Raw genomic sequence first — 25,233 nt, 5'->3', positions numbered from 1 at the left:
TGCATGTAGATTTAACATTAGTTTTCTGCATAACAAAAATCTGAATTATAATATAATTACTTCTATACTTTAACCAACAGTGTAATCCTCTTAGACATTAACTGCAACTCTGACGTTTAAAACAAAGAGACTTTGTTGTGTGGAAAGAGAACGAGTGACTGAGGGGAAGGAGACAGAGGGGAGAGGGAGAGAGACAGAGGGGGAGAAAGAAAGAGAGAGAGAGGGTGGAGGGGTTGCAGGCAGAGCTAACACAGTCCTGTGAAGTTTTCTCCCTTGGCTCTCTCGCTTAAAAGCTTGCAGTTCAGTTCACTTCTGGACTCTGGGAGGGATTTTAACGTTTGCAAAATGAGACAGTGGACCTTTCTTTCGTTTGCAGTGATTTTTCTCTGTGAACTTTTCTCACTAACAAACGGTGCAGAGCAGCGGATCCCCGAAGGTAAGTCCACCCGGGACTCACGCTCTGTCTGCAGCCTAACCACAGACACCGTGTAGTCTCCACATGTTGGAAAAAATAATGGCGTTAGATTAAGTTTTAATAGAGTTGGTGTTAAGGCTGAGTTAGACTCCCCGGCTGAATGAGACCCTCTCTCAGGGACATGGCCGTGCCTGTAGAACATTCCAGCAGAGTTGTCTGTAAATAAACTTACAGCCGCTCAGAGTTGTGTGTACGTTAACAGGCTCAGAGAAAAGCTGAGATTTGTTAATACACGCGCCGCTAAAGTATGCCGAATAGTGATTTACAAAGAACAAAGTAAGTTAATTACATTACTTAGTGTATGTGTGCCTCTTTTCGAATTGAAAAAGGCGTTAAGTCTAAAATGAATGGGATTTAACATTAAGTTCGCTCCTCACACGAGAGAGGAAGCTTCAGGCTGCTCCGTTCTGAGGAGGACCTCCATGCCGCTGACGTGGACGGCTGTCAGCTCTGCTATATTTATTTATATATTATCATTAATTAATGATAGCTACAACCAGCAGGAATACCACATTAACACGTGTGTTGTTAAGATACTGTTAATAAAAACAAATAAATAAAGACATAAAAGAGACTTTCTATCCGTCTCAGCGACATTTACAGTGTTAGAAAGCACATTTATTGTACTTTACTTGGGTGTTTATTTCACCATCTGCAGAAGCGTTAGTACCTGTATGCATCAATAATATTATATATCATTTTGCAGTCTTACAGACATTATCAACCCAAAACTTTAACTTGTTACAGAGTATTTCTACACGGTGGTATTACTACTCTTCACCACTCTGTGCTTCCCCCTCACACTGATAAACTACAGTACACAGTCTCATAAATCAGCTGTAGGTCTTTTGAAAGAGGAGTTTTAAAAACAAAAATTAAAAATCAACCGCGTTTGGTTTGATAATTATAATAGAAACAGTTCAGGAAGCAGGAATGTTCTAGAAATGAATACAACTTAAAGTGGTACCGATTTGGGATCTTTTTTATTGAAAACTGATGAAACTATATTTATTTAAGGGGGTTAGAATAAAGGACTGAATGAACAGTTGAAACAAGATGTTGACCATAAACTCAGATCTTGTAGTTTTATTATCGATGACAAAAATTAAGAGAGACAATAACCTGAGATATATTTAAAGCTTATTACTGATACAATATAAGCATCAGTGTTCCCTCTATAACAGCTGCGCTAAATTTCTTTGAACAAATATATAATATAGTTTGTTTCTGCAGTTAACTTATTACAACCTATTTCAACAAGAAAATGATCAAATAAAAATGTCTCTATTATTTCTTTATTTTTCTAACCTTTATTAACCCAAGAGTGACGTCTCTTACGGTTAAAAAATCTCCTTTTCAAGAATTTTCTGGAGTGTGTTTGAAAAGGCAAATATAAAAGCAATAATAAACATTATTACTTATATTACCACTTTAAACACATCATCTTACTTAAAAGTAGTTTTAACATGAGGAAATTAAATGCATCAAGTGCATTTAAAGTCTTGTATGAAATGATAAGATATATCATGTCATATGATGGAGGGTATGAATCGCAGGTACAGATGCAGAGACAGTTATAGCTCATACCTCAGTTTGATGCCTTCTTGGCACATTTAAATCATATATCACACAGACTGTCAGTTACGGCTGCACTGTCGGCGTCTTTTTAAGCTTCAGGCAAAAGAAAAGGTAAGATTCCACACACAATAATTTTTCTAAATTCCTGTCTGATTTTGTGTCCTCCAGAGAAACTTCTAGTTCTGACAGTTGCCACCAAAGAGACAGACGGCTTCAGGCGATTCTTGAGGTCTGCTAAACATTTTAACTACACAGTCAAGGTAAGAAACCCTGCAGCCAGTACCTCTCCTGCTGTCTGACCATGAAAGCTTCTCTGTCTATTATTTAGAAGGAAGAAAATATTTCTTAGTCAAGGTTTTTCCATTTGAGACAATGCATTCACTAACACTCTGCAGGTCAGGTGTTTCTTTTCATCTTAGTATTATAGGATGCATATCTTTTAAATTATTTTGCAGTGAATGGACGTCTGTGTGTGTTTTAAGGTTCTTGGTCGGGGTCAGAAATGGAAAGGAGGCGACTACATGACGTCTCCCGGAGGAGGACAAAAAGTTAGTCTCCTGAAAGCAGCTCTGGAGGGGATGAAGACGAAGGACAAAATCATCCTTTTTATCGACAGGTAGAGTGTCTTTAATGCAACTGTCGGAGAAACACACTGACGCTTTCCAGGAGTTTCCACTTTTAAATCACACCAGCTGTGTTTTTCTTTGCTGCAGGCAGCCATTGTTTCCTTTCAGTTCATTTTGCATGAACTTGTCGGCTGTTATTGTTGTCAGTGTTTCTGTTGTGTAGTTCTGCTCTTGTCTGTGCAGGTTAAGTAGACACGTCTTTTCAGCATTACCACACAACAGTAATGTACCTACTTTTAATTAAGTGCAGGGGAGAATACTGACAAGAAAGTGATTGAATATGTAATATCTCTTCCTGCAGGTCGTTATGTTTGTTTTGTCTTGAGGAGGAAAAAAATCCCTTAAAGGAACAGAGTGCTGCAGGAATGTGTCCTAAAATGGAAATGAGTCGTGGTTCCCTCGTCTCAAAGTGAATCGTTTTTTACCTGAAAGAAAGTCTGTGGTTTACACACATGCAGAGATTTTTTACTTTATGTTCTAGGAGATAAAAAATACGCAGATAAATCCCCAAGTGATTAATTTCAAAACTTTAATGTCTCTCAAAAACATCAAACACAGACAAGTTAGAAGCTGAGTGGTGGTGACATTGAAGTTATGCGATCATGGTGAAGATTATCCTCCTGGAAACAAACTTATCTTCTTTAATTATCTAAAATCTAATTGGAAAAAGTCTTTTTGTTGAGGGAATCAGGGCGATGTTCTCTTCCAGCTCGGCCTTACGTTCTTCCAGCTCTTTATATTTCAACTTATTTGGGAAATATTCTTGTTTTCTTTTTTATGAGGGAGATATTCAGTTGATTGTTAGTCACATGTCTGTTAGTTCAAAACAGGATGTTGTTAGCCTAGCTTAGCACTGAGACTGGAAGCAGCTAATCAGGCTCGGTCCACAGTCTCAAAAATTTCACCTACCATTATCTCTACAGTATGGAAGCCCCAAGTGGACATACATCCATACATTTTATTTATTTGTAACAAGTAATTTCAGTTGTTTTCTCAAGATCTCAGCTTATTTGTCACGAGATAACAACGCTGCACCACATAGTGTCACATGATCATAACTCGTGAAGCACAAAACAAACATAGAAACAGGTTCAGCAATGACAGCATGGCATGTCCTGCTCTGTCATACCACAGTGACCAGGTTCTGTTTTCTAGATCAACAGAAAATTATCACGAGAAATTCCAGCTTTGTTATCTTGTTCCCACGTTCATTAAATTCCTAGAAAAGTCATGAAGTGCCTTAAAAATGGTTTCAAACTATGCAAAATATGCTGCTTGAATTGCTAACATAGAATCAATGCGGTGGTGACTGTTTAAACATCTCTAGCAATACATACACTTTTGCATTTGTAGCTAGTGTTTGAGTAAATCAGGCAAGCACTTTGAATTTCAGAGGACAACTAAAAAACATGGTTAACAAGAGAGGCTGACCTTAACCGTGCAGAATATTAGGTCTGCACAAAAACCTTCCATGTTGGCAGTGTGGGGGAAGCAGCTCTGCTCAACTGATGCATCAACTAGTTCAATGGCGTCTACTGTGTGTGTAAACATGTAGGCATTGCATATTTATTTGTTCTACAGCACCTGTCTGCAGAACATAGCACACTGGAGGAAGAGCCTCATTACTGCAGCCTATGGCCCTTTTTACACTGCCAGTTCAAGGCGGGATTATTATGCCTCTGTTACGCCTCGTCTTCTATGTAAAATGCACAGAGGCGACGTCGGAGGTAGTACCAGAGACATAATAGAGGCGGAATAGCACCGTGTCTGTGAGGCACGTTTTGTTTCCGCGACGCTGGAACGCTGTAAAAACACAGACTGGGGCGGCTTTATGCCGACGTTGTTTGGGTCCAATGTAAAATGACAAAGGCTGCAGGACGGCGGAGCTTCGTTGCGGCGCTGAGGCGGAACCGCAGTGTAAAAAGGGCTTTAGATTTCTAACTAGGCCTTTCTTTTTAGACTCTTCAGAGCCATGGAAATGAGGTAAAATATTATAGTAAAGTTTTGAAAAATCGTTGAGAACCTTGGCCTGCATATAGAAGCACATGGTTTGGTTTTGGTCCTCACTGTACAGCTCAGTCAGTTTAGTTTTGTTCTGTATAAGAGATAGGCTGGTACATGGACACTCCTGGAATTAAAAATATATATATATATCTCCCAAAGTGTTGCCCTGTATCTTTAATACAGCCTTAAAGGTGCTTATAAGTAGTAAAAGTAGATTATAAGAGTTTCACTTCTTAAACCCGCTAAAACAAACTCACTGAAATCACCAGAGAGTGTGCATTCCCTGTTTTAACAGTAAACACAACCACTGGCAACTTAACTCTCCAAATAAAGAACGCTGGCATCTTATAACTTCCACCCTTTAATTTGATTTGACCATGTCACTGGCTTCACACGCTGCCGAGCCACACGGCGCAGTAATGGTTTCTATTTCCACTCCCTGTTTGACACAGCTACGACGTGGTTTTCGCCTCTGGTCCTAAAGAGCTGCTCAAGAAGTTCCAGCAGGCCCGACACAAGGTGGTTTTCTCCTCCGAGAGTCTGATCTGGCCCGACAGACACCTGGAGGACAAACACCCACATGTCAGGGAGGGCAACAGGTTCATCGGAGCAGGAGGTACGTCCACCATCCTTTCATTTACACATCTCTGTTTGTTTTTTAACCCTGAAAAAGGAGGTTTGAGGCTTGAAATTGACCTGTCAGCAGATTTATATAGTACATGCACATAACCAAACTTCTACCCTGGACAAGGATGTTCTGTAATAAGTTGAGAGTACTGAGAGACATTGCAGAGACTTGGAGGGCGATAAGATTGAACTGTGGTTACATTAGATTCTCTGGTGTTCCACTGGGGCAAAAATAAAGGATGGAAGTGTCTTATTCAGGCAGATGTAGACGGTTTCAAACACCAGAGCCCCTTTGACTGAAACGAACCAACAGATTTGTTGTTAAGCTTATCTCAGTTAGGTAACCTGTGGAGATTTTGACCTCTAGTTTCACGATGAAGCAATTTTCTTACGAGAAGGTTGTTAGTTGCTCCCTACTGTTCCCTACTGCACCAGAACCAATCAGCTGTCGTCTGATAAAGATATATCCTCTGGAAGTGACGGCAAACCTTACAGGAATTACGGTGCAGCTTGCGATTAGCGACTTCCAGCCAAGACTTTCCCGTGCGCTGCATTGTTTACAGTCCAGTCAGCAGCTTGAGAAGCGACCGTGTGTTCAGATCAAAGTGAAATTCTCCCCTCCACATTTGTCCCATCCCCCGGAGGAGCGCCCGTTCATCTGTCTGTGCTGAGTCTCAGTCTCACTGTAAACAGTAAGTTACACAGAGGCTGCACTCTGGCTTACTGCAGCGGGATGAAGCCCAAACAGAAACAGATTTTCTTGTGATCGACTTTAATTAACGGCTCTTCAGTTTGCTGAAAGAACAACATCATGATGCAGATTAGGAACAACATGAAGCTTTGTCAGGTCTGTCCTCAAGAGGAGAAGAACACTACTTTAACGTGAGACGGAGGGCAGAGCCATCATTTATGATGCATTCAAGGAAGTTGGGAAATCTAAACGCTGAACGGCTTTCTTGACACAGCATCAAGTTAATTTATCTCAAGTTGAATTTTTGATCTCGAGCAGATTGTTGGCTGAACTTGCTGCAGACGTCTGTTTATAGAGATTAATAAGAAGGTAAGTCCTCGTCAGATGACCACTGATGGGAGCCGGGATGTCATTACTGTGGATTACATCACCTGCTTTTGCTCTTCATGCAGATCTATCTATTGATCTATCAAATCTATAAATAGATATTCCTACTGCACTGATCTGTAGGTGGTCGTATTGAGCAAAGAGAGGCGACAATGTGCCTGCAAAGAAAGTAAAGAGTGAATACGGTTAGCAGTGCAGTGACAGTAACCTTTGACACTTTGTTACAGTTTTTAAGGAAGGAAAGTTGAAAAGGTTTGTTGGACATTAAAGATGCTGACAATAAATCACATGTAATTAAATGTTAAAATAGGTTAAAGTCTACAAAGGGCACCTTAAATGCAAAGCTGTGATCAGTCCTTGAACAATGCAGCGTTCAGTTGTTGCTAAATGATCTGAAAACATGAACAGCAGAAGGACTGTAAAGATTTAGCGAATGAATGCCCTCTTTGTTTTTGCATCATGCTCACTGAGACAACATGTAACGATCAGAAATGCTCACAGGTGACATGGTCAGCGTTCTGCTTACACCATCCTCATAACAAATGCACTTTGTGAGCCTGCCCTGCACGCCTCTTTCACGCTTTTATGTTCACAAGCTGCTGATGTGGCTGCCGACTTCTAGTCTTCCTTTAATGACGTGCCAGATGTTTGCAGGCAGGAGAACGGCCATGTTCTTTTTATAGCAGAGAAGCAGCAGGTCTTTAGTCAGCAGTGCTCATTAGTGTTGGCAGACGACTTTTCCTGGATGCGTTTGAATGTAGAAACATGACAAAGTTCATCTGCATGAATCTGGAAATGAAAGTATTTGATGATCTTTTTTTTCACTTCCTGTTTCCTGTGTTTGTTTGTGTCCTCAGGTTTCATCGGCTTCCTTCCCAACATTAAAGAGATGGTTTCTAACTGGACAGGAAAAGACAACGACAGTGACCAGCTGTTCTTCACCAAGATTTACATCGACCCTGCAAAAAGAGTAAGATTTCAAACACTGCACTCATCTGTCCTTTTCCTTATCTCACGCCAAAGTCACATTAAATACTAGATGTTGTAACAATAACAATAAAAAACAATGATTTTTAATCTTGTTTTATATTTTTCCTCTGGGATTTTTATTTTGCACCATATGTTTCTCAGAGCAGCATTTATTTCTACCACAAAATTTCATCCTTTTTTACAAAGACGCCTCCATGCTTCTGACATGCTTCTGTTTTAATTCAGTGTTGATACTTAAATTAAAACTCTTCTTGATAAATTCAGTATAATGTTCATCTTTGAAGCTCTAACTCTAACAGAAATCCTGTATCACTCATTATTGTCTGTCCCCTCCAGTTTGCAGTTTTGTGAGCGCTGTTCAGCTACTGTAAATTAGAGTCAGCGCTCTCCGCACAGATGTTTCACATTAAAAACCTTCCAGTCGCTCAGTAGGTGGGATCCCTCCTGTTACATGTAGGCTTTTAATTTGAAACATTGCAGGTAGTTAACAAAAAAACAGCAGCAAAGTAACTGTAAGAAAAAAGCAGGCAAAGCAGCACACAGCCCGATTCAACTGTTCTGTCCTGAAAGACATGCCCAGCATCCATGAAGCAAATGTACCTGCATCCATCTGTGCACCAATGAGTTTGTCTAGATGATGAGGTCAGGTGCATCGTTGGCTCATTGCTATCTTGAAGCATCAGAAAGGGGCTGCACCATTAACCAGTGAAAGCCTGGACAAAAGTCTGTGGCGTTGTTGTTTCCATTCGTCCATCCATTAAAAAAGCAGAGACGAAAATCTGAGGTCCCAAACTGGACACCCTCCTCCCCCCGCTGCGCCTTGAGATTCCATCCATGAAAATCACAAACAGAATCGTGACAAGAGACCCCCCTCATTATTTCCTGCTTTTTAAAGGGTTCATTAGTCAGATGAGCCTTTAACGGCTGGTTCACGAGGCACATACACAACAACTTTACCACCTTTGGCGATGTGTAGCCGCTCTGTTGATGCGCACTGCTTCCTCCTCACGCCCGCTTCACCTCAGGGAATATGTAGATTCGTGCTTCTCCCATTAACGTCCTGTTGTCTTGTTGCGTGCTTTAACCTTCCGCTTGGGTTGGTCGGTCAACAACTTGCAGGATCTGCCATATGGATGGCAATGTGCCAGGTGAGGGCTCACCCTGCTGTTAAAGGTAATGTGAGATGACACGCTGGCTGGTTTAATTAATGAAACGCCCAAAACAAACGCCTGATTTATTAAAGGGCTACATGCAACCACTGTGCACCTTGCATCTTATTTTGCAGCCAGTTTTAGCGCCAGCAAAGTTGATCTTTACGACCGAAATGCACAATGATATTTATTATAATAACTTTGTTTAAATAGCACTCATCTTAACAATGTGGCAAAGAGATACACAACAAACATGAAGGCAGGTAAACTGAGAAACGAAAGACCTGATCAGTGAGGAAGAATATACCATAGAATGGATAATATCCTGCAAATCAAAACAGTATAAAAATGACAAAAAATTACGTCAGACATTTCCAAGAAAAGTTTTAAGTGGTGGTTTAAAAGAAGCTCGAGACCTTCCTTCGTCTGCCTTCAGCCTTTATCACGAACCACGATCTGGCAGAGCATCATCAGCTCATCTTAAGGGTTGAGATGGAACAAAGCAGGTAAATACATCAGGGTGTGTTTAGGATTAAGGCTGTTATTTGTTAAAAGTGTGCCCAAAGTGGTCGCAGTAGTGCACGAGTAATAATGCAACAAGCAACAAGTGTAAATGGACATTATACTGAATTAACCATGCAACACAAACTCTGGTAGTTTCACCCATCTGACTTTTTTCAGCCCGACTTTATTATTGAACAATCTACAATGCAAAGTGTTAATAAAAATCTGATGTTTCTTCTGCCTCTGTTTTTAGAAAAACACAGTTTCAACACTTTTTCTCTACAAACTGATGCTTTTAGATATTTATTTATATATATATACACATTTATATACATATTGTGACACAAAGTGACGATCATGTTTTTCTATGTCTCAGAAATCCATAAACATCACGGTGGACACAAAATGCAGATTGTTCCAGAACCTGCACGGAGCCCTCGGTGAGTGAAGCCTTTAACTCAGCTAGTTATGTTTATGGAGCAGATACATTCCTCAAACACACACACACACACACACACACACACACACACACACACACACACACACACACACAGGCACACGTTTGCTCGCTGCAGACGTCTGCTCTTAGAAATGTTAAGTGCACCCTTCTTATAAACAACACCTTTAGGAAATTGTGTGTTTCTTTCCATCTGCATCAGATTTCCTCTTCTGACTTTTAGACATAAAAAGCAACTTTTAGAGAAACAGAGGAACTCGATAAAACAGGTTTTCTAAGCAGCATAGAACCATTATAACACGATGAACTCTGCTCAAACTGTCTGTACTTTCCCTCAACAGTTAAAGTGTTGAGAGTATTTTGCAGCTGTTGGGAATGGCATGTCCTTCTGATGCTTTGGGAAAATACACAAGCTCTTCTTCCTCTCCTTACTTTCCGTCTCTGGTCTCTAACTGGGTTAATAATCCTCTGATTCATCGTCACAGCGGACGTGCACTACAGTAAACCTCCCATGTTTAACAGCCGAGGGGTTTACAGTATAGTCGCTGTGATTGAGGCAAAGCTGCACGTTTAGACATGAGCTGAACTCTGCAAAGTGTCTGCGGCATTTTTTTCCCTCTGAGGCCGAGGAAGGAATTTGTGAGTTGGCTGCGAGGCGGAAGTGTCAAAGCTCACGGAGATGACATCAGGAGTGCAGACGGGCATGAATGGACTCCCTGAGGACCACCGACTCCCACACTTCCTCTCTCTCTGCTGCAGCGTTAAAAGAGAGAGCAGAAAAAGAGAGCTGCAGGGCCCCGGGCAGCACATTTTCAATTGGTCCTCTGCTGACCGCCCACACCCATGTGTGTCTACACATGTACCGAGAAGCACAGACAGCTCATAAGTTTCAGCTGAGACCTGGTTTTTTATTTTTTACTCAAATCTACAATTTAAAAAGTTGCCTGAAACCAGGTGACACCCTGTTGATGCAGAAAATACTGTTTCCTCCAAATTAACAGGAAGGACGAGAATATGACACATTTAAATGCTGAGCGTGGTGTGTGTGTGTGTTTCTGTGTGTGTGTGTGTGTTTCCAGACGAGGTGGTGCTGAAGTTTGAGGATGGACGAGTACGAGCCAGAAATGTTCTGTATGATACCCTGCCTGTCGTCATCCACGGCAACGGACCAACAAAGGTACAGACCCAACAAACCACACCGACCAATCACAGGCTGAATACAGCAGACTGATGATCCATCAGAGTACCTGCATCCAGGAACAGCAGGCGATGCAGGTGTCTGAGGGGTTATAGTTCAGTCAGACGAATCACGTTTGTTATAGTTTGAAGTGTTTATTGCAGCGGCAGAACACAGCTTGTGTTTGGCGCCTCGGCTCCAACCTCATCACTCCTCGCAGATTTATTTTACATGCAGAAATTTGAGGAGGGATGAGATGATATCTTAAACCCCCTGGAGCTGGAGCCTGCAGGTGGATGCTGGTGTGGTGGTGGGGCTGAAAGTATCAGTGCAGAACTGGTGCAGGGGAGCGCTGGCAACGAGGGAGAGAGCAGAACTCTTGCAGCTTAAATAGACGCCACATTGTGAGGAAGTGTTTGTGAGGTGACTGTGGAGAATGACGCATGTCAAGTGTGAAAAAGCTAAGGAATTTTTAAGCCATAAATAGCTTTTCTATAAACCGATTTGTTGCTTTGTCACAGCTCTACTGAAACAACAAAATGTAACACTTCCTCTAAAACTTCTGCAGAAATATATAGATATTGTTTTCCTTCGTTGTTCCCAAATTGGATACAAACTAAATTTGCTGAATAACTTCTGACGAGTCCTGCCCCCTATATGTCAACGTTTAGAATCATCAGTTGAGAAGACGTCGATTGGAATCCCATTTTGTCAGTTGATTCTCTGCGCGTTAGTTTTAGCTTTGTAATTGTACACGGATCTGCAGGAGCGACAGGACGACAGACCTTAAACTTACAAACTGACATAAAGTCCTAAAATCGCAGCAGACGTTTGCTGCCATGTTAGAAACGTTAAGTGCACCCTTTTCATTAATAACACCTTTAGGAAATTGTGTGTTTATTTCCATCAGCATCAGATTTCCTCTGATTTTTACACACAAAAGCAATGCAACAACGTAAAGGTTCAGGGGGGATTTATGTCTAAGTCTGAGAAGGTTCTTGGGTTATGGATGCCCTAAAATGTTAACGTCCTTTATCTTAGTGTGATGAGAGAAGAAAAGACTCTCATCAGTTTACTGCTTGTTAAAAAGCAATTACAAGGAAACGGTATAAACCAGACCCCTGAAACCTCAGTGAATGGAAGGAAATAGTGTAAGAAACCTTTGTAATGGAAAGGATCACTTTCTCCATGAGACGGAAAGAAGCAACCTTTCAAAGAAAAGGCAGAAATGTACCAACTTTGTTGCAGAGGAGGACGCTTCAAAGGCGTTTGTCTATTCTTGTTCTTTTCGTCTTTATACAAATGCGTCATCATTCACAAGGATTTTTAACCGCAGATGAATTACCCACAAACGTCTCTTCTTCTCCTCCATAAAGTAAAGACAAAAACTAAACTCCAGCTGGCTGACACGGATAATCGCGGATAATCTATTAGAAGAAACAGGCTGCAGATTCAGATATGACGCAAATTTAAAAACACTTGCAAAAAACAAACGATGGAAATGCAGCCAACGTGAAAACTCTGATTAGAGCCGTTTAAAGTGGCCATAGGACGAGCAAAGCTGCAGCTAGCTTTAGCTCATTAGCTGACAAAAAACCTTTATCCAGTTAAATGATAATACATGACTTAAAACTAAGAAAGAAGTGGTCTTGAAATGTTTTAATATCCTTAAGAAAACTCCTACAGGTAAAAACATGAGAGTCATGTGGGCTGATACAGGAGTTTAGTAGTGGACAGAACCGAGAAAAAAAAGGAACAAATAATCGGATCTGGAGTCGGGTACCGCCCTCGTTCTGACGCAGCGAACATTTGACATTTGGCTGACAGATCAGCTGACGCTCCCTCTGGCTTCTTTGTTTAAGATGGTCTTCGTTAAACACTGGACATCAGACTCAAAGAACACATGTATATTTGTTTTGCAGCTTCAGATCAACTACCTGGGAAACTACATCCCCAACACCTGGACGTTTGAGACGGGATACACACCGTGTCAAGAGGATCTCCGCCCACTCACAGCTCTGAAGGTCTGATAACATTATGATCACACCTTATTGTCTTTGTGCAGTATTCCCCATCACTGGCCAGAGGTATGCTAATGATGATGTATGATTCTTGTTGCTCTGTTCCAACAGGAGAGTGAATACCCGGTGGTGGTGATCGGCATCTTCATTCAGCAGCCGACCCCCTTCGTCAGCGTGTTTTTTGAACGCCTCCTGAAGCTCCAGTATCCCAAGGACAGACTCAAACTCTTCATTCACAGCCAGGTAACATTTCATACATCACCTTTATCCCAACATCCCTGAAGGCGAGTGTTTACCAAGAACCTGTTGTAGCGAAAATAACTTCATCTGTGTGTCTGTTTGTTTCTCCTTTCCTGCAGGACGTTCATCATGTGGCTCAGGTCACATCTTTCCTGAAGGATCATGGACGTCTTTATCAGGAGGTCAAGGTCATCGGGCCTCAAGAAGAGATGGACGGAGCTGCTGCCAGAAACCTGGGATTGTGAGTCTCATATGAACCCAGTGGATGCACAAAATCCTGCACGGTCTCCTGCTGTAATGTTGAGCTTGTTACCCTCAGTTACTGTGACCGAGAGATCATTCAGAATGAAGCTCTTTTCTCAGGTTTGTTGAGGAGTTGATTGTGCAAAACAAAGGATGTTTATAAAGATGCATCTGTATCCAGAGTGTGTGCAGCAGACATCGGCTGGTGGAGCCGCAGTATTGGCTTCCCGCCCCTTCCTCTACCCTAAACACACCTTTACCTTGTGTCCTTGGCGTGTTGGAGCCCTCAGGTGTCCTTGGCGTGTTGGAGCCCTCAGGTGGGCTCAGTCTGCAGCAGAACAGCTTCTCGTGTCGGTCTGAAGCAGATATTCACGCTGATGGAAAGTTCAGTGACTGTAGTGTTAGTGTTAGTTACGTCTCCTCTCGCCGTTCCTCCTCTACTCTGCTACTCGGGAACGAAACGCTGCAGGAGCCCCATTTGTCAACAGAGCTGTCAATCATGAGGCCACACCCCCTTTTTATAGCATCAAATATCTAATTAAAAATAAACAGGTCAGAAACATTAACACTTGGACATAAATCAGCATGATAAGAACTAACTATAATGACAGAGAAATGTATTTGACGTTAATTTTGATTTTATAGTTTGACTCATGTCCCATCTGTTAACATGGAGGAGGCGGGCTTTATGAGCTATACTGCAGCCAGGCAGCAGGGGGCGATAGAGAGGGTTTGGCTTCACTTTGAGGGAGCTGTCATGTCGGCCATCTTTTTTTACAGTCTGTGCAAACTCTTAAGGATGTTCTTGTCTTGTTAATTTTAAGTTTGAGCTTCACTCTGAAGAACGAAGCACATGCACGTTTCATGTTTGTCAAGTGAAGGAGGAAAGTTTCTCTCAGCTCACCTTAAATCTCAGTTCACACCTGGATCACCTGCAGGATTTTGTTGCATCAGAGACTGTTTTGGTAAAAAAATCGTAGTTCAATATGCATCAAGTGTGATGAACTCTCCCTTCTTTCAGTGATATGTGTCGGCAGGACAAGGACTGTGACTATGTCTTCAGCCTGGACATTGAAGTGGTTTTAAAGAACGACAACGCGCTCAAAATCCTCATAGAACAAAACCTGTAAGTGTGTTTCTTTATTCTGAATTATTGATGATAATCTGGGACTTTAAATGTCTTCATTTCTACTACTGTAATGTACTTGCATGCATCTGTTGCTGTAGTAGTCCAAATTCATGAACGTAATAAGACTCCTCCGACTGTCCCTCAGTCCCATCGTGGCTCCGATGATAACTCGAGCTGGTCGCCTGTGGAGTAACTTCTGGGGGGCTCTGAGTGCGGAGGGGTACTACGCCCGGTCTGAGGACTACGTGGACATCGTTCAAGGACGCAGAGTGTGAGTTGACGTTGTTCCCTGAAGCATCAGGGCTGCATTTAGACTAGAGTTTATGTGTTGATAGATCAGTCTTGCAGAAAACAGCTCCAAATCACCAAAGACATGCTGCGAATGTGTGTAACAGGATCACATCAAATTAACCTCGACTCTAGCTCCAAAGATGATCTTGTGACAGAGTCGTGGATTCCTGTAACTTGTCTTTAAATAATAAACTCACATCTCTCTGGTTTTCTTTTCATTTCTCCGTACAAATATCAGTTTTCCCGAGCTGCTGCGTGCCGAACATTAGCGTTCATCCGTGTGGGTGCTTATCTCATTGTTATAGAGAAACTTTAACTCTGTCCTTGTGTTTCAGGGGTGTGTGGAACATCCCGTATGTGGCCAATGTGTACCTGGTGAAGGCCAGCGTCCTGCGATCAGAGCTCACAGACTACGAGCTGTTCACCTCTCAGATCTTAGACGCTGACATGGCGTTCTGCCACAGCATCCGCAGCAAGGTCAGTGAGAGACACACACACTGATTTTATGGACTTTAAGCTTTATTTATTACTACTTACTCATTTTACACTTACATGTTTTTAGCTTTTAGCATTTAGTTCAGAAAATGATCATTTTATCGTTATTATAACATTTGATCTTTGGTTCAGGGAGTCTTCATGTTTGTGAACAACATGCACACGTTCGGTCGCATCCTGTCCACAGACAACTATCAGACCGGACATCTTCACAACGATCTGTGGCAGATCTTTGAGAACCCCATGGTGAGAACATCAGCTGTTCACTGTTCATGTTACTGAATGCTGCAGCAGTGGTGCCCAAGAACATGAATTCAGCACTTGTAACTTGTCTTGGTTGTATAAGTTAAGCTGTGGGTTGAACAACAGGAGACATTTCGAACAAACAGTAAACAAAGTGTTTTTGTTTCAGGACTGGCAGGAGCGCTACATCCACGAGAACTACACTCGCATGATGAAAGAAAAACTGGTAGAAACTGTGAGTACAGACAGACGGATGTAGAGGCTACATGAGCTGTTCACATTTTGTCAAACAGAGTAAGAAGTCAAGATTTTAACAGAATGAACGAATGTGTGTTTAAACCCGGCTGTCTCTTCTGTCCTCAGCCGTGTCCGGATGTTTACTGGTTCCCCATCTTCTCCGATGTTGCTTGTAACCACGTTGTTGAAGAGATGGAGCATTTTGGGAAGTGGTCAGGAGGAGGCAACGTGGTATGTTTTCATACGAGTGTCTTTGTGTTGCATCTACGTTTATTATACTTTTCAAGACCACATGTTTTAAAACTATACAATCGCCCTTTTTTTTGTAACGTTCGATAGCACCTAAAGGTACCGAAGCTTTAAAACAAACAGCAGATCCACAGTCAGATTTTCAACCCAAAGCTGCCGCGAGCAAAAGAGAGAGAGCAGCTGTGGTCGAACGACATAGACAGGAAGTGAAGAGAAGGAGCGCCGTTATTGTAAAGAAAGCAATGAAACAAAAATAATCAAGTTCTGATTGTTTCACAGCGGTTAAACCTACACCACCTACACCTCCGCACAGCCCGGCAGGAAGGAACAGGGTGTAGTTTTTATAGGCCGAAGTCGACTGTCTGTCTGTCTGCTCCGCCCTCCGTCACACCCGGAGCTCTGATACAGCAGCGACACAGCGGGCTGTTCTCAGTCACAGAACGACACATGGAGACATTTTGTGATATCCCTTTCACGTCTCATTAAGATGCAGAAGTTACGATAGTGTCTGTCGCAGAAAGACAGAGAGCAGAGCAGACAGACAGACAGAGGACAGACAGACAGACAGAGAGCAGAGCAGACAGACATGTTTTCATGTAGTCCTGACCTGCGGACTGTTGGCTGAGCTCGAGACCTCTGCCCAGCGATGGACGTCCAGAAACGTCCCAAACAGCAAAATAATAATAAGAACAGAAACACAGCTGAAGGGCAGATCCTCTGCAGACACAGACACCAGCTCACACTTCTCCTGGATGATGATGATGAGGGAATATTCTTGTTGCTGTGGTATCGAAACAGATATCGAAGATTAGAATTCTGGTATCGTGAGAACCCAAGTTGCATCAGTGATTTAAGACTCTAAATAAATATTCCTCTTCATCTTTACTGATTTATCATTTCCCCTAACTTAATTCATTTTGTTGTTTGTCAGGACACCAGAATCCAGGGAGGTTACGAGAACGTCCCCACGGTCGACATCCACATGAATCAGATCAACTTTGAGAAGGAATGGCACAAGTTCCTCCTGGAGTTCATCGCTCCGGTCACAGAGAAAATGTATCCTGGTTATTACACCAAGGTAAGAATACTGAACACAGAGGGAACAGGAAGTCAAACCATCACTGTGTCATGTTGAACAGAAACTCAGTAATCCCCCGTCTAATTTGATGACCATGATTAAGCTTCCTTAAATAATGACGTCTGCTATAAACTGTGTGTCCCTGTTTTTCATATTTGTAGCAGTTTCCAGCTTTTTTGCAGAGTGGACATTGCTGAAGAGCTTGTACTGCATTTCCCAGAGTGCACTTGTAGCCCACGTTTGCAGAAGTAACTGTTTGTTTTGTTTATGTTTCTGCATAGACAACAGGTGTTTACAGACTGGAGGAACACTTTGATTCTGGTCAAACCTGAAGAGTAGAGCTGTTACCAACCTGTAAAACTTTGTTATATGTCAGGCTACATTCCTTTGTCATAACGAGAAACAAAACAGGGATGATTCTGAATATAATGAAGTGTTTCTTGTCATTATGTTGCTGAGATGTAAAGTGTTATAAATGATCAGAGACAGTCTGTATTTAAGAAGTGGACGTAGCCCCCATGACGTCCCCCACAGCCTTGTGGAGCTGGACAGGAGCTCGGCGTTATCACATGCTAAGTTGTCAGTTAACACTAGCACTAGCCTGGTTAGCAAAGCAGATCCTTAATTCACAGTAACTGTACGATGTTAGGATGTTGGGATGCTAATTTAGCTAGCGAAAAACAGGCTTAAAGACATGTACCTAGAGAAACAAGGCAATGTTCAGCCGTAACTCTTGATTGGGCTTAAAACAAAGCTGAATGAATGAAGCTAAATGAACAGCGACTTGTTCTTTTACAACCAAACACTGAGCAAAACATTTTTCAGGTTGAAAGCAACTTGTCAGTCCCAGGTAGCCCCGCACTAAACCCTCCCCCTCTTTCTGGTCTCTGTGACTCTAAATGAACATCATGCTGAAGACTTGAAACGAGAGATTGAGACCATAAACTTAATAGGAAAATGTTTACTGAGGGAATAAATCGGGAGAGAAGCATCTCATTTACTTACAGACGTCCACACAATCGCCCCCTGCTGGCTGTTATAAAGAATGCAGGTTGAAGGCACTTGAGGATCGTCTTCCCTCTCTGAACCTGGAGGCTACATCCGCTTCTTATCTACAGTCTATAATTTAGATGACTGGATTGAATCACTGCTAAACAAGCAGAAACATGACAAACATTTAAAGACTCTGTGAACAAATGATGCATGTTGTCTAATGTATAATTTGATGCCAGACTAACATGCAATGACAGTGAGCAGCTCTCTCTCCGGTCCGTGTGCTGCTGCTCTCTGTTCTCTGTTGACCAACATGTCTTCTCTCATCAGTGTTCGACCCCTCTGAACTTTGTGGTGAGGTACAAACCTGACGAGCAGCCGCTGCTCTTGCCTCACCACGACGCCTCCACATTCACTATTAACATTGCTCTCAACAGCAAAGACGTTGACTACCAGGTAAATGAGGAGGAGGTAATGGAAGCTACAGGACATGGTGATGATGATGCAGGTGACCTTCACCTCTCTCTCTGCTTCGTGAATGCTGGAGCGGGGTGGAGCTTTTCTTTATGAGCAGGAGCTGCGAGGGGCGTTCATGTGTTCGGACGAGCAGTTTCTGTGCGAATGCTTGCATGACTCCTTTCTGTCTGTGTTTGCAGGCTCAGTTTGACTTGGCCTTTATAGTTAGATATAAGCCAGATGAGCAGCCCTTTTTGAGACCGCACCATGACGCCTCCACATTCACTATAAACATTGCACTCAATGAAGCTGGCCATGATTACCAGGTGAGTGTGTGTAGAGGTTTGTAGAAATCTCAGCTCGTGGTTACTGCATCCTGAAACAGCAGTTGGGTTTGTTCAGACTGCATCAGACTTTCTGCACATTACAAGCATGATCAAACGTAGACCTATCGTCTCGCCCTCCAAACGTGCAGCAATTTGTTGCATCACACAAACTCAGCAATGAAGGAAGCTGGTATACCTGGCAGCATGGCTTTGCTCCTGCCTTACTTCCCTGCTGAGGATAGTGCTGTGTTTGACCTATTGGCCTTCCGAGCCAATCACAGCACAGTAGGGAAGCAAAAAGATGCCCTTCTCTCCCTCTGGATTTGAAGTCGTTTCTGTGTGTGATGCTACGAGTCGCGCAAAAGACACTTTGGAATCCATGTCAAGCGTTCAGATTGAGTTTCTTGTGGTTCTTTGCCGCCCTGAAAGCGATCTGGATACGACAGAAAACAGATAAAGCCTGGCAGTCTGAACAATCCCTTACGAAGGACGAGATGTTATCTACCTGAAATATAATCCGGTACAACTGTCCACGTCACAGATATCAAACACAGATTGTATATTAGATTACATCTGACATAGTTTATAGACAAAACTAAAACTATTTCATTATTTCCCAGAATCAGAATAAAAAAGTATGCTAGAGACACAGAGCAGCAGGAGGAACACAGTGTAGGTGTACGAAGCATGTTGCTGAAATAAGATCATTGAATACTGAATGCCATCATACTTCAGGCATGTTAACATTCATCCCTGGTGTTTCAAACTTTCCATTCGTATCAGCTCTTTGTTCGTCAGTCTGTCGTCTTTGCATGAAACGTGAAGCTGAAGCTGTTTTTTATTGTTGCACTCATGTCGTTTTCCTGCATCTTCGATTAAGTGGACTAAACGGTCAGCTGTTAGTCCACAATGTTTGTCTGATGATACATAGATCTGAACCAATGACTGTATATATAGATCTAGATATATTTTTATACAGTCTATGATCTGAACTGAGAAGAAGCAACTGCTAAAGACAGCTGCTGCCATTCGTGATGTAAAAAAGTTCCTTCACTTGGTTTGGTCCTCGTTGAAGTACTGCTTGGTTAACTTTTGGCTACCAAATAGTGCTTTATGTTTGATAAAAATAGTTACTACAGCTACTTGACTATCTTCCCACAGACCGCCTGGTGTTTTAAAACATCTGATTTACACAGTAAGCCCTTTTCCGCTGCAGGAGCTTAACAACCTTTGAACCACTGATTCTTATAAGAACCTTTTGAGGTTTTGGTACTCCAACATTTTTTTCTGTGTTAATGAACCAGGGCCCAGTTTTTTAAAAATCCCATCTGTGCTGTTATTCATAACAACTTTGGAACGGATCGCCCTAACCCAGACACAATCTTTTAAAGATTACCACATTAGTATTATCGGCCCACTAAATTTAAGTCAATTTATTTGTTGTCCCAAATGAGCAATTTGTACTGCAGCAAGCATAAAACACAAACCAAAACATAAAATATACAATACAATATAGAAACATAGAAACATGCAGCAGTCGACGTAAGCAAGTGTCCAGAGTGACTTGTACATATACATAGGTGAGAAGTGTCGTACACACTCCTCTGGAGCAGGCAAGTGTCCACTGTAACCCCTCAGGGGCTATAAATAATAATAATAATAATAAATAATAATGATAATAAATAATGCACCTAGCAGCATCACCATCAACAGGACACGACTCAGCATATCCTCATCTCTAATGATGGACATCTGTGGATCGCTTGATCATCACTACAAATATAATGTACTGTACATCAATTAGCTCTTCTTGCCATCATTATTCAAGGCATGAATGGAGACAGGGATGAAGGAATTTTTGTACCTTTAAGTTTTGGGCGTAGAAGGAACTTAAACTCTGAACTAAGGGGATGGGCACTAAACAAGCGGATGGCTTGTGCTTAAACTATTGAACTGTACTCCTATCTTACTGGCCACCTGCACAATCTTAGCAAGCGCATTCCTCTCTTTAACGTTGCCATACCAGCAAATAATAGAGAGCGATATCACAGACTCAATGAAAGCTCTATAAAAACCTAGAACTGGACAAACACAGAGACAAACACACGCCTGTACCTGCTGCTGGTCGCTGCACGAGCATGCGCACTAAATTTGAAACGCCATAAAACTGCACAATAAAACAATACAATTATCTTCTTCCACAATCAACTTCCTTTACACAGACAGACCCGTCATCAGAGCCACAACATACATCCATTATTTATACACTAATCCTGATCAGGGTCCCAATGGGGCTGGAGCCTATCCCAGCTGTTGTTGGGCGAGAGGCGAGGTTACACCTGGACAGGTCACCTGTCAATCACAGGGCTGACACAAAGAGACAGACAACCATTCTTTGAGCAATTTAGAGTCACCAATGAACCTAACGAGCATGTCTTTGGGCTGTGGGAGGAAGCCGGAGTACCCAGAGGGAACCCACGCATGCACGGGGAGAACAGGGTTCATGTGGCTCTTTAAAAAGTCTTAAAATCTGGGAAATCAAGGTCATAAATTATCTCTAAATTTGCTGTAAGTATTAAATTTGCAGATGGTGTGCTTAAGGCTACAGTGGTCTAACATTACTGTAACAAAAAGTATTGCAACAATCTAAGTTGTTTGACTGTTGTGTCTCAGAGACTCCACAAGCTTTACGTGTTTTGTTGCTAGCTACAAACGTCTGGCTGTGTGACATTGACAATGACAACGCATTGTGCAATTTATGCTGAAAAACATTCTCGTTAGGGACCATGGGGGGAAAGCTGTTGAACCCCACATACGATCTCAAAAGCACCAGAGTTACGCAGCGGCAGCTAGTCGTAGTGGGGCTTTTATTGTATTTTTTGAGGTCTTAAAAAGCATTTAATTTGATTTTAAAAGTGGTGCAAGAACCCTGTAGAACATGGGAACACTACAGGGAAAGGCCCCCTACGTCCCAACCGGGATTCTAACCAGGAACCCTTTAGCTGTGAGGCTACAGCCCTAACCACTGCTCCACCGTACAGCCCAGACCCACAACAAATATATAAAAATGAACATTTATTGTAGATATAATAATAAACAACCCTCAGACTAAATGATCTTGATTAAAAGTCCACTTATTAGCTTTTAACTAAATCTAATCGTCTTAATCTGCACGTTTCACCGTCTGCAGATCCCAAATTAAGTTTCAAGAAACCAGTGACTAAGACGTTACATTTTGTGAAGTTCTTGCAGTGGAAAAGAGTTTCTTGAAGTGAACTTGCCTGTGAAACACTTCATCTTCTTCTGTAGGATTATTTAAGACCTTAGCCATGTGGTCCTTCGGGTGTCAGATTCTAACATGTGTTGTGTTGTGACTGCAGGGAGGTGGATGCAGGTTCCTCCGCTACGACTGCTCCATCTCTGCTCCTCGTAAAGGCTGGGCCCTCATGCACCCGGGCCGCCTCACCCACTACCACGAAGGCCTGCCCACCACCGCCGGCGTGCGCTACATCGCAGTGTCCTTTGTGGACCCATGAACTCCCAAAGACGGCACACATCACCAGATAGCCCAGACCGAACAGGATCCACGCCGACTACATCTGTGGACGTCACAGCTGCTCTTTCCTATCTGAACAGGAGTGGTGAACATTTCTCTTTTTATTTGTTTGTTTTAATGTTAAAAATTCTGATTTTTCTGTGTCAACTTTAAAGAATTCTTTGTTCAATCTTTATCAGCAGTACATCAACGCTGCTCTGTGATGAAACAAAAACAGACGCACAAAGTTAAGAGGAGAACTGGGGCAAAAGTAACACTTCATTCAAGATTTTACAAAGTGCTAACAGGCTTTAAAAGTGTGCAGCTTTAGTGGAAAGCCTGAAAATGTCCTCCCGTGATGTCACCTGAGTCAGCGTCATTGGGCGCTAAAGACTACAAGTTGGAAATGTGTTGGTGCGGAGTAAGAAGGAAGCTTACTATGTAGCTCGCTGTTTATCCTTGCTTCAGGCTAGAGGCTCCAAGCTATGGTAGTTGCTTATTGTTTTAAACACCTGAATTTCTGGCTGAACTGTAAGCAGTAAAGATGCATTGTGGGTAATGTAGCCACCAGTTTTGACAAGGGGAAAGAAGAAGAATGTGTGTAATTAAAAACAAAGAAGATATCTCGCCTGCATTGATAATGATTCTTCAGAATGTTACTTTTTTTATTTTTGTAAGTCACTAAATATTTATCACATTTTGCCTAAAAGATATAAAATAAAATTACGGAGAAATAATCATATTTTATATCTTAAGGGTTAAAGAAAGGTGGGATTACCTGAGGGCAGCACACTGACACATCACGCGTTCTCTGAGCAACTAAACGTGCTGCTTAAGTCCCAGTTTAACAAACTTCTGGATCAGTGTTGGTGTTCTGTTTATCCTTTAAAAAAGCTGCAACTCATGTTGTTCACTTGTTCAGTGTCCTCAATAGTTTTTAGGCCATTTACCAACTTAAAATTAGGCATAAATCTCAGAGCCTTAGACTGTATAAAAGAAGTAGACGTAGCCTCCTAATTAATATTACAGTCACGGATGCACATTGCTAACCGAGTGTTAACTTCTTATTCCAAAGCTCCATCTTCTTCTCCAAATATGGTCACTTCTCTCTCCAAAAAAACAAGATGGCGACAGACAAAATTCCAAACTTGAGGCTTCAAAACCTTCGTCCCTAAACCAGTGGATGACTTCTAATGTCCACGTCTTATATACAGTCTGTTGTTCTGAGATAAAGGGCTCATTACACCCAGATCTTACTTATCATGAGGAGTCATTCTCAGCCTGTGAATATAACGCCCGACTTTGTCACCAAATATTTAGCAGACCAGAGCCTGTGTTACAAAGTGGATTGCAATGGCCATAACATAACAGACTATGCAGTTGCATTATGGGAAGTGTAGGGTCCAGGATTTAATGTGCTTTAGTCACAGTGCTTTAGACCGAGGGTGTACGATATTACCAGCTGCACCGGGATAAATAAAGCAACAATTTTAACATGCGGTGCGATGTGTGCAGGACTCTTTAAGACGGGGATTCACTGTCTGTAATTTGTTGTAAGAACATTATTTGAGTTTTGTGTCCATGTTGAATATTACTAAATGTATTAAAAGATAATTAGCACAAATTAACACTGCAGTCAGACGGTATTACAGTACAGAAATGCATCACTTCTTTAGCAGCTGTTGGATCAGTGTGAAGGCTCCTGTTAGGTCTGGGCTGTGTGGTTTGTGTGATCCTGTGGTGCCTTGAGCTGGACTTCTCTCAGGAAATCATCAGGAGTACAGCGTAGATTTTTTAAAAGAAATGTTTCAACTTTTTTTTTACTCCATTAAGTTACACTAACGTTACATGTTTTCTGTATCCAAAGCCTCCAATTCTCTCCCAAACAAAGACACTCCAAAGTTATTTATTTTTTGTATATTTTGTGACAAAACCAAACCTCCCTGATAGTTTTTTGCATTGTTCCTGCTTTATGTGAGATTTCATATTGGAATCAGAGCTCTCCTTTTCTTCTGGACTCGCTGATGTCAGCTGAGTTTAAAACTGTGCTTCATATTCACACAGGTGACATTTCTTTTATTTACAAGCCACAACTCGAATAAAACAGTGAAACCAAACCGAAGTGTGTCTGAACTTTGATTGGAGGTATCCTCTCTTCCACTTCATACGTTTTTGAAAGTTGAACACTAAATACCTAGAATCAAGGATGTCTTTATTATCCCCGAAGGGTAACTTGTTTTACAGCCACCTAAAATATTTGACTTTGAAAACCATCTCTTTAAAAATTTGTAGTCAAAAGTAGTACACTGCTTTTTACAATTGGAACTGGTGATGTTGCAGATTAAACCCACGTCTGGTTAAAGTTTCTTTCTCCTAATCACTTCTGAATTTGACTGGTGTTTTTAGGAAAACCCTCCCAGCATGCACTAGACGAGACTTACTGGAGTCATTTTGTCCTTCTCAATGTTTCCCATCATAGTTAAAGCTCCTGTGAGGAACTTTCTGTTTGTGTAGATTTTGGCGCCCCCTGTGGACAAAGCCATACCTCTCATCTCTTTGCTGATTTTGTCCTGTATATGCTTACTTTGTGGTTTAACAAAAAATCTCATCCTACTTTCTTAAACAGTCACATGTATCACTCACTTCAGATTTTAGCCCTGGAAAATGTAAACAAAGGCAGCGTGCAGTTAATAGCTTCGTCTGACACATAGCCCCCGCCAGCTGTTTCAGGCATGAAATAACTATATAGAAGTAATCAGTCTTGTTGGTGACGGTCTGGTTTGCTTTTGTAGGTCATAAAGAGTCATCAGAATTAATTGCAGTCTGTTTCATATCCATCAAAAAACTCCTCACAGGGGCTTTAATAAAATATTACAAGTGTGGCAGCCGTATCGCGGCTACGGTGGAGGACATCTACTGGACCGATTCCAAAAGTTTGTTCCCATGAGTCATTACGGCGCCCAACTTTGTAAAAATAGGGCCCAGGTAGATACTGAAGTTCTCCTTGAACATTACACCAACAGATCAGAA

At 41.9% G+C, this 25,233-nt stretch overlaps 1 protein-coding gene across 3 annotated transcripts; it reads left to right on the top strand.

Annotated features, from left to right (window-relative positions):
• The first annotated feature begins 195 nt into the window (after window positions 1-195).
• plod1a (procollagen-lysine, 2-oxoglutarate 5-dioxygenase 1a) lies at window positions 196-24,320 on the top strand. Of its 3 annotated transcripts, none has more exons than XM_069660398.1 (19): window positions 196-436; window positions 2,222-2,313; window positions 2,536-2,669; window positions 5,136-5,299; window positions 7,246-7,358; window positions 9,410-9,473; window positions 10,570-10,667; window positions 12,590-12,691; window positions 12,800-12,931; window positions 13,048-13,169; window positions 14,193-14,297; window positions 14,446-14,571; window positions 14,927-15,068; window positions 15,219-15,332; window positions 15,499-15,564; window positions 15,693-15,797; window positions 16,747-16,893; window positions 18,543-18,668; window positions 22,049-24,320. In XM_069660398.1, exons 1-19 carry the CDS (start codon window positions 346-348, stop codon window positions 22,202-22,204), a joined length of 2,199 nt encoding a protein of 732 aa, XP_069516499.1. In that variant the 5' UTR covers window positions 196-345; the 3' UTR covers window positions 22,205-24,320. The 3 variants fall into 3 exon arrangements, with proteins under 3 accessions (XP_069516499.1, XP_069516500.1, XP_069516501.1); XM_069660399.1 differs by lacking the exon at window positions 18,543-18,668 and adding an exon at window positions 18,217-18,342; XM_069660400.1 differs by lacking the exon at window positions 18,543-18,668.
• The last annotated feature ends 913 nt before the right edge of the window (window positions 24,321-25,233 follow it).

The sequence above is a fragment of the Semicossyphus pulcher genome, unplaced genomic scaffold (genome assembly GCF_022749685.1).
Source record: "Semicossyphus pulcher isolate SPU_LCO1_2020_fin unplaced genomic scaffold, fSemPul1.0.p SCAF_13, whole genome shotgun sequence".
NCBI classification, from domain to species: Eukaryota; Metazoa; Chordata; class Actinopteri; order Labriformes; family Labridae; genus Semicossyphus; species Semicossyphus pulcher.
Note: the sequence above shows the minus strand (reverse complement) of the source record. Positions and strands in the feature narration are given on the sequence as shown.

Bases quoted from the DNA above. Each gene is read 5' to 3' on its own strand.
- plod1a (XM_069660398.1), top strand. From the start codon at position 346: ATGAGACAGTGGACCTTTCTTTCGTTTGCAGTGATTTTTCTCTGTGAA. The intron at 9,474-10,569 runs GTGAGTGAAGCC...GTGTGTTTCCAG, and splicing joins GAACCTGCACGGAGCCCTCG to ACGAGGTGGTGCTGAAGTTT. The intron at 14,298-14,445 runs GTAAGTGTGTTT...ACTGTCCCTCAG, and splicing joins ATCCTCATAGAACAAAACCT to TCCCATCGTGGCTCCGATGA.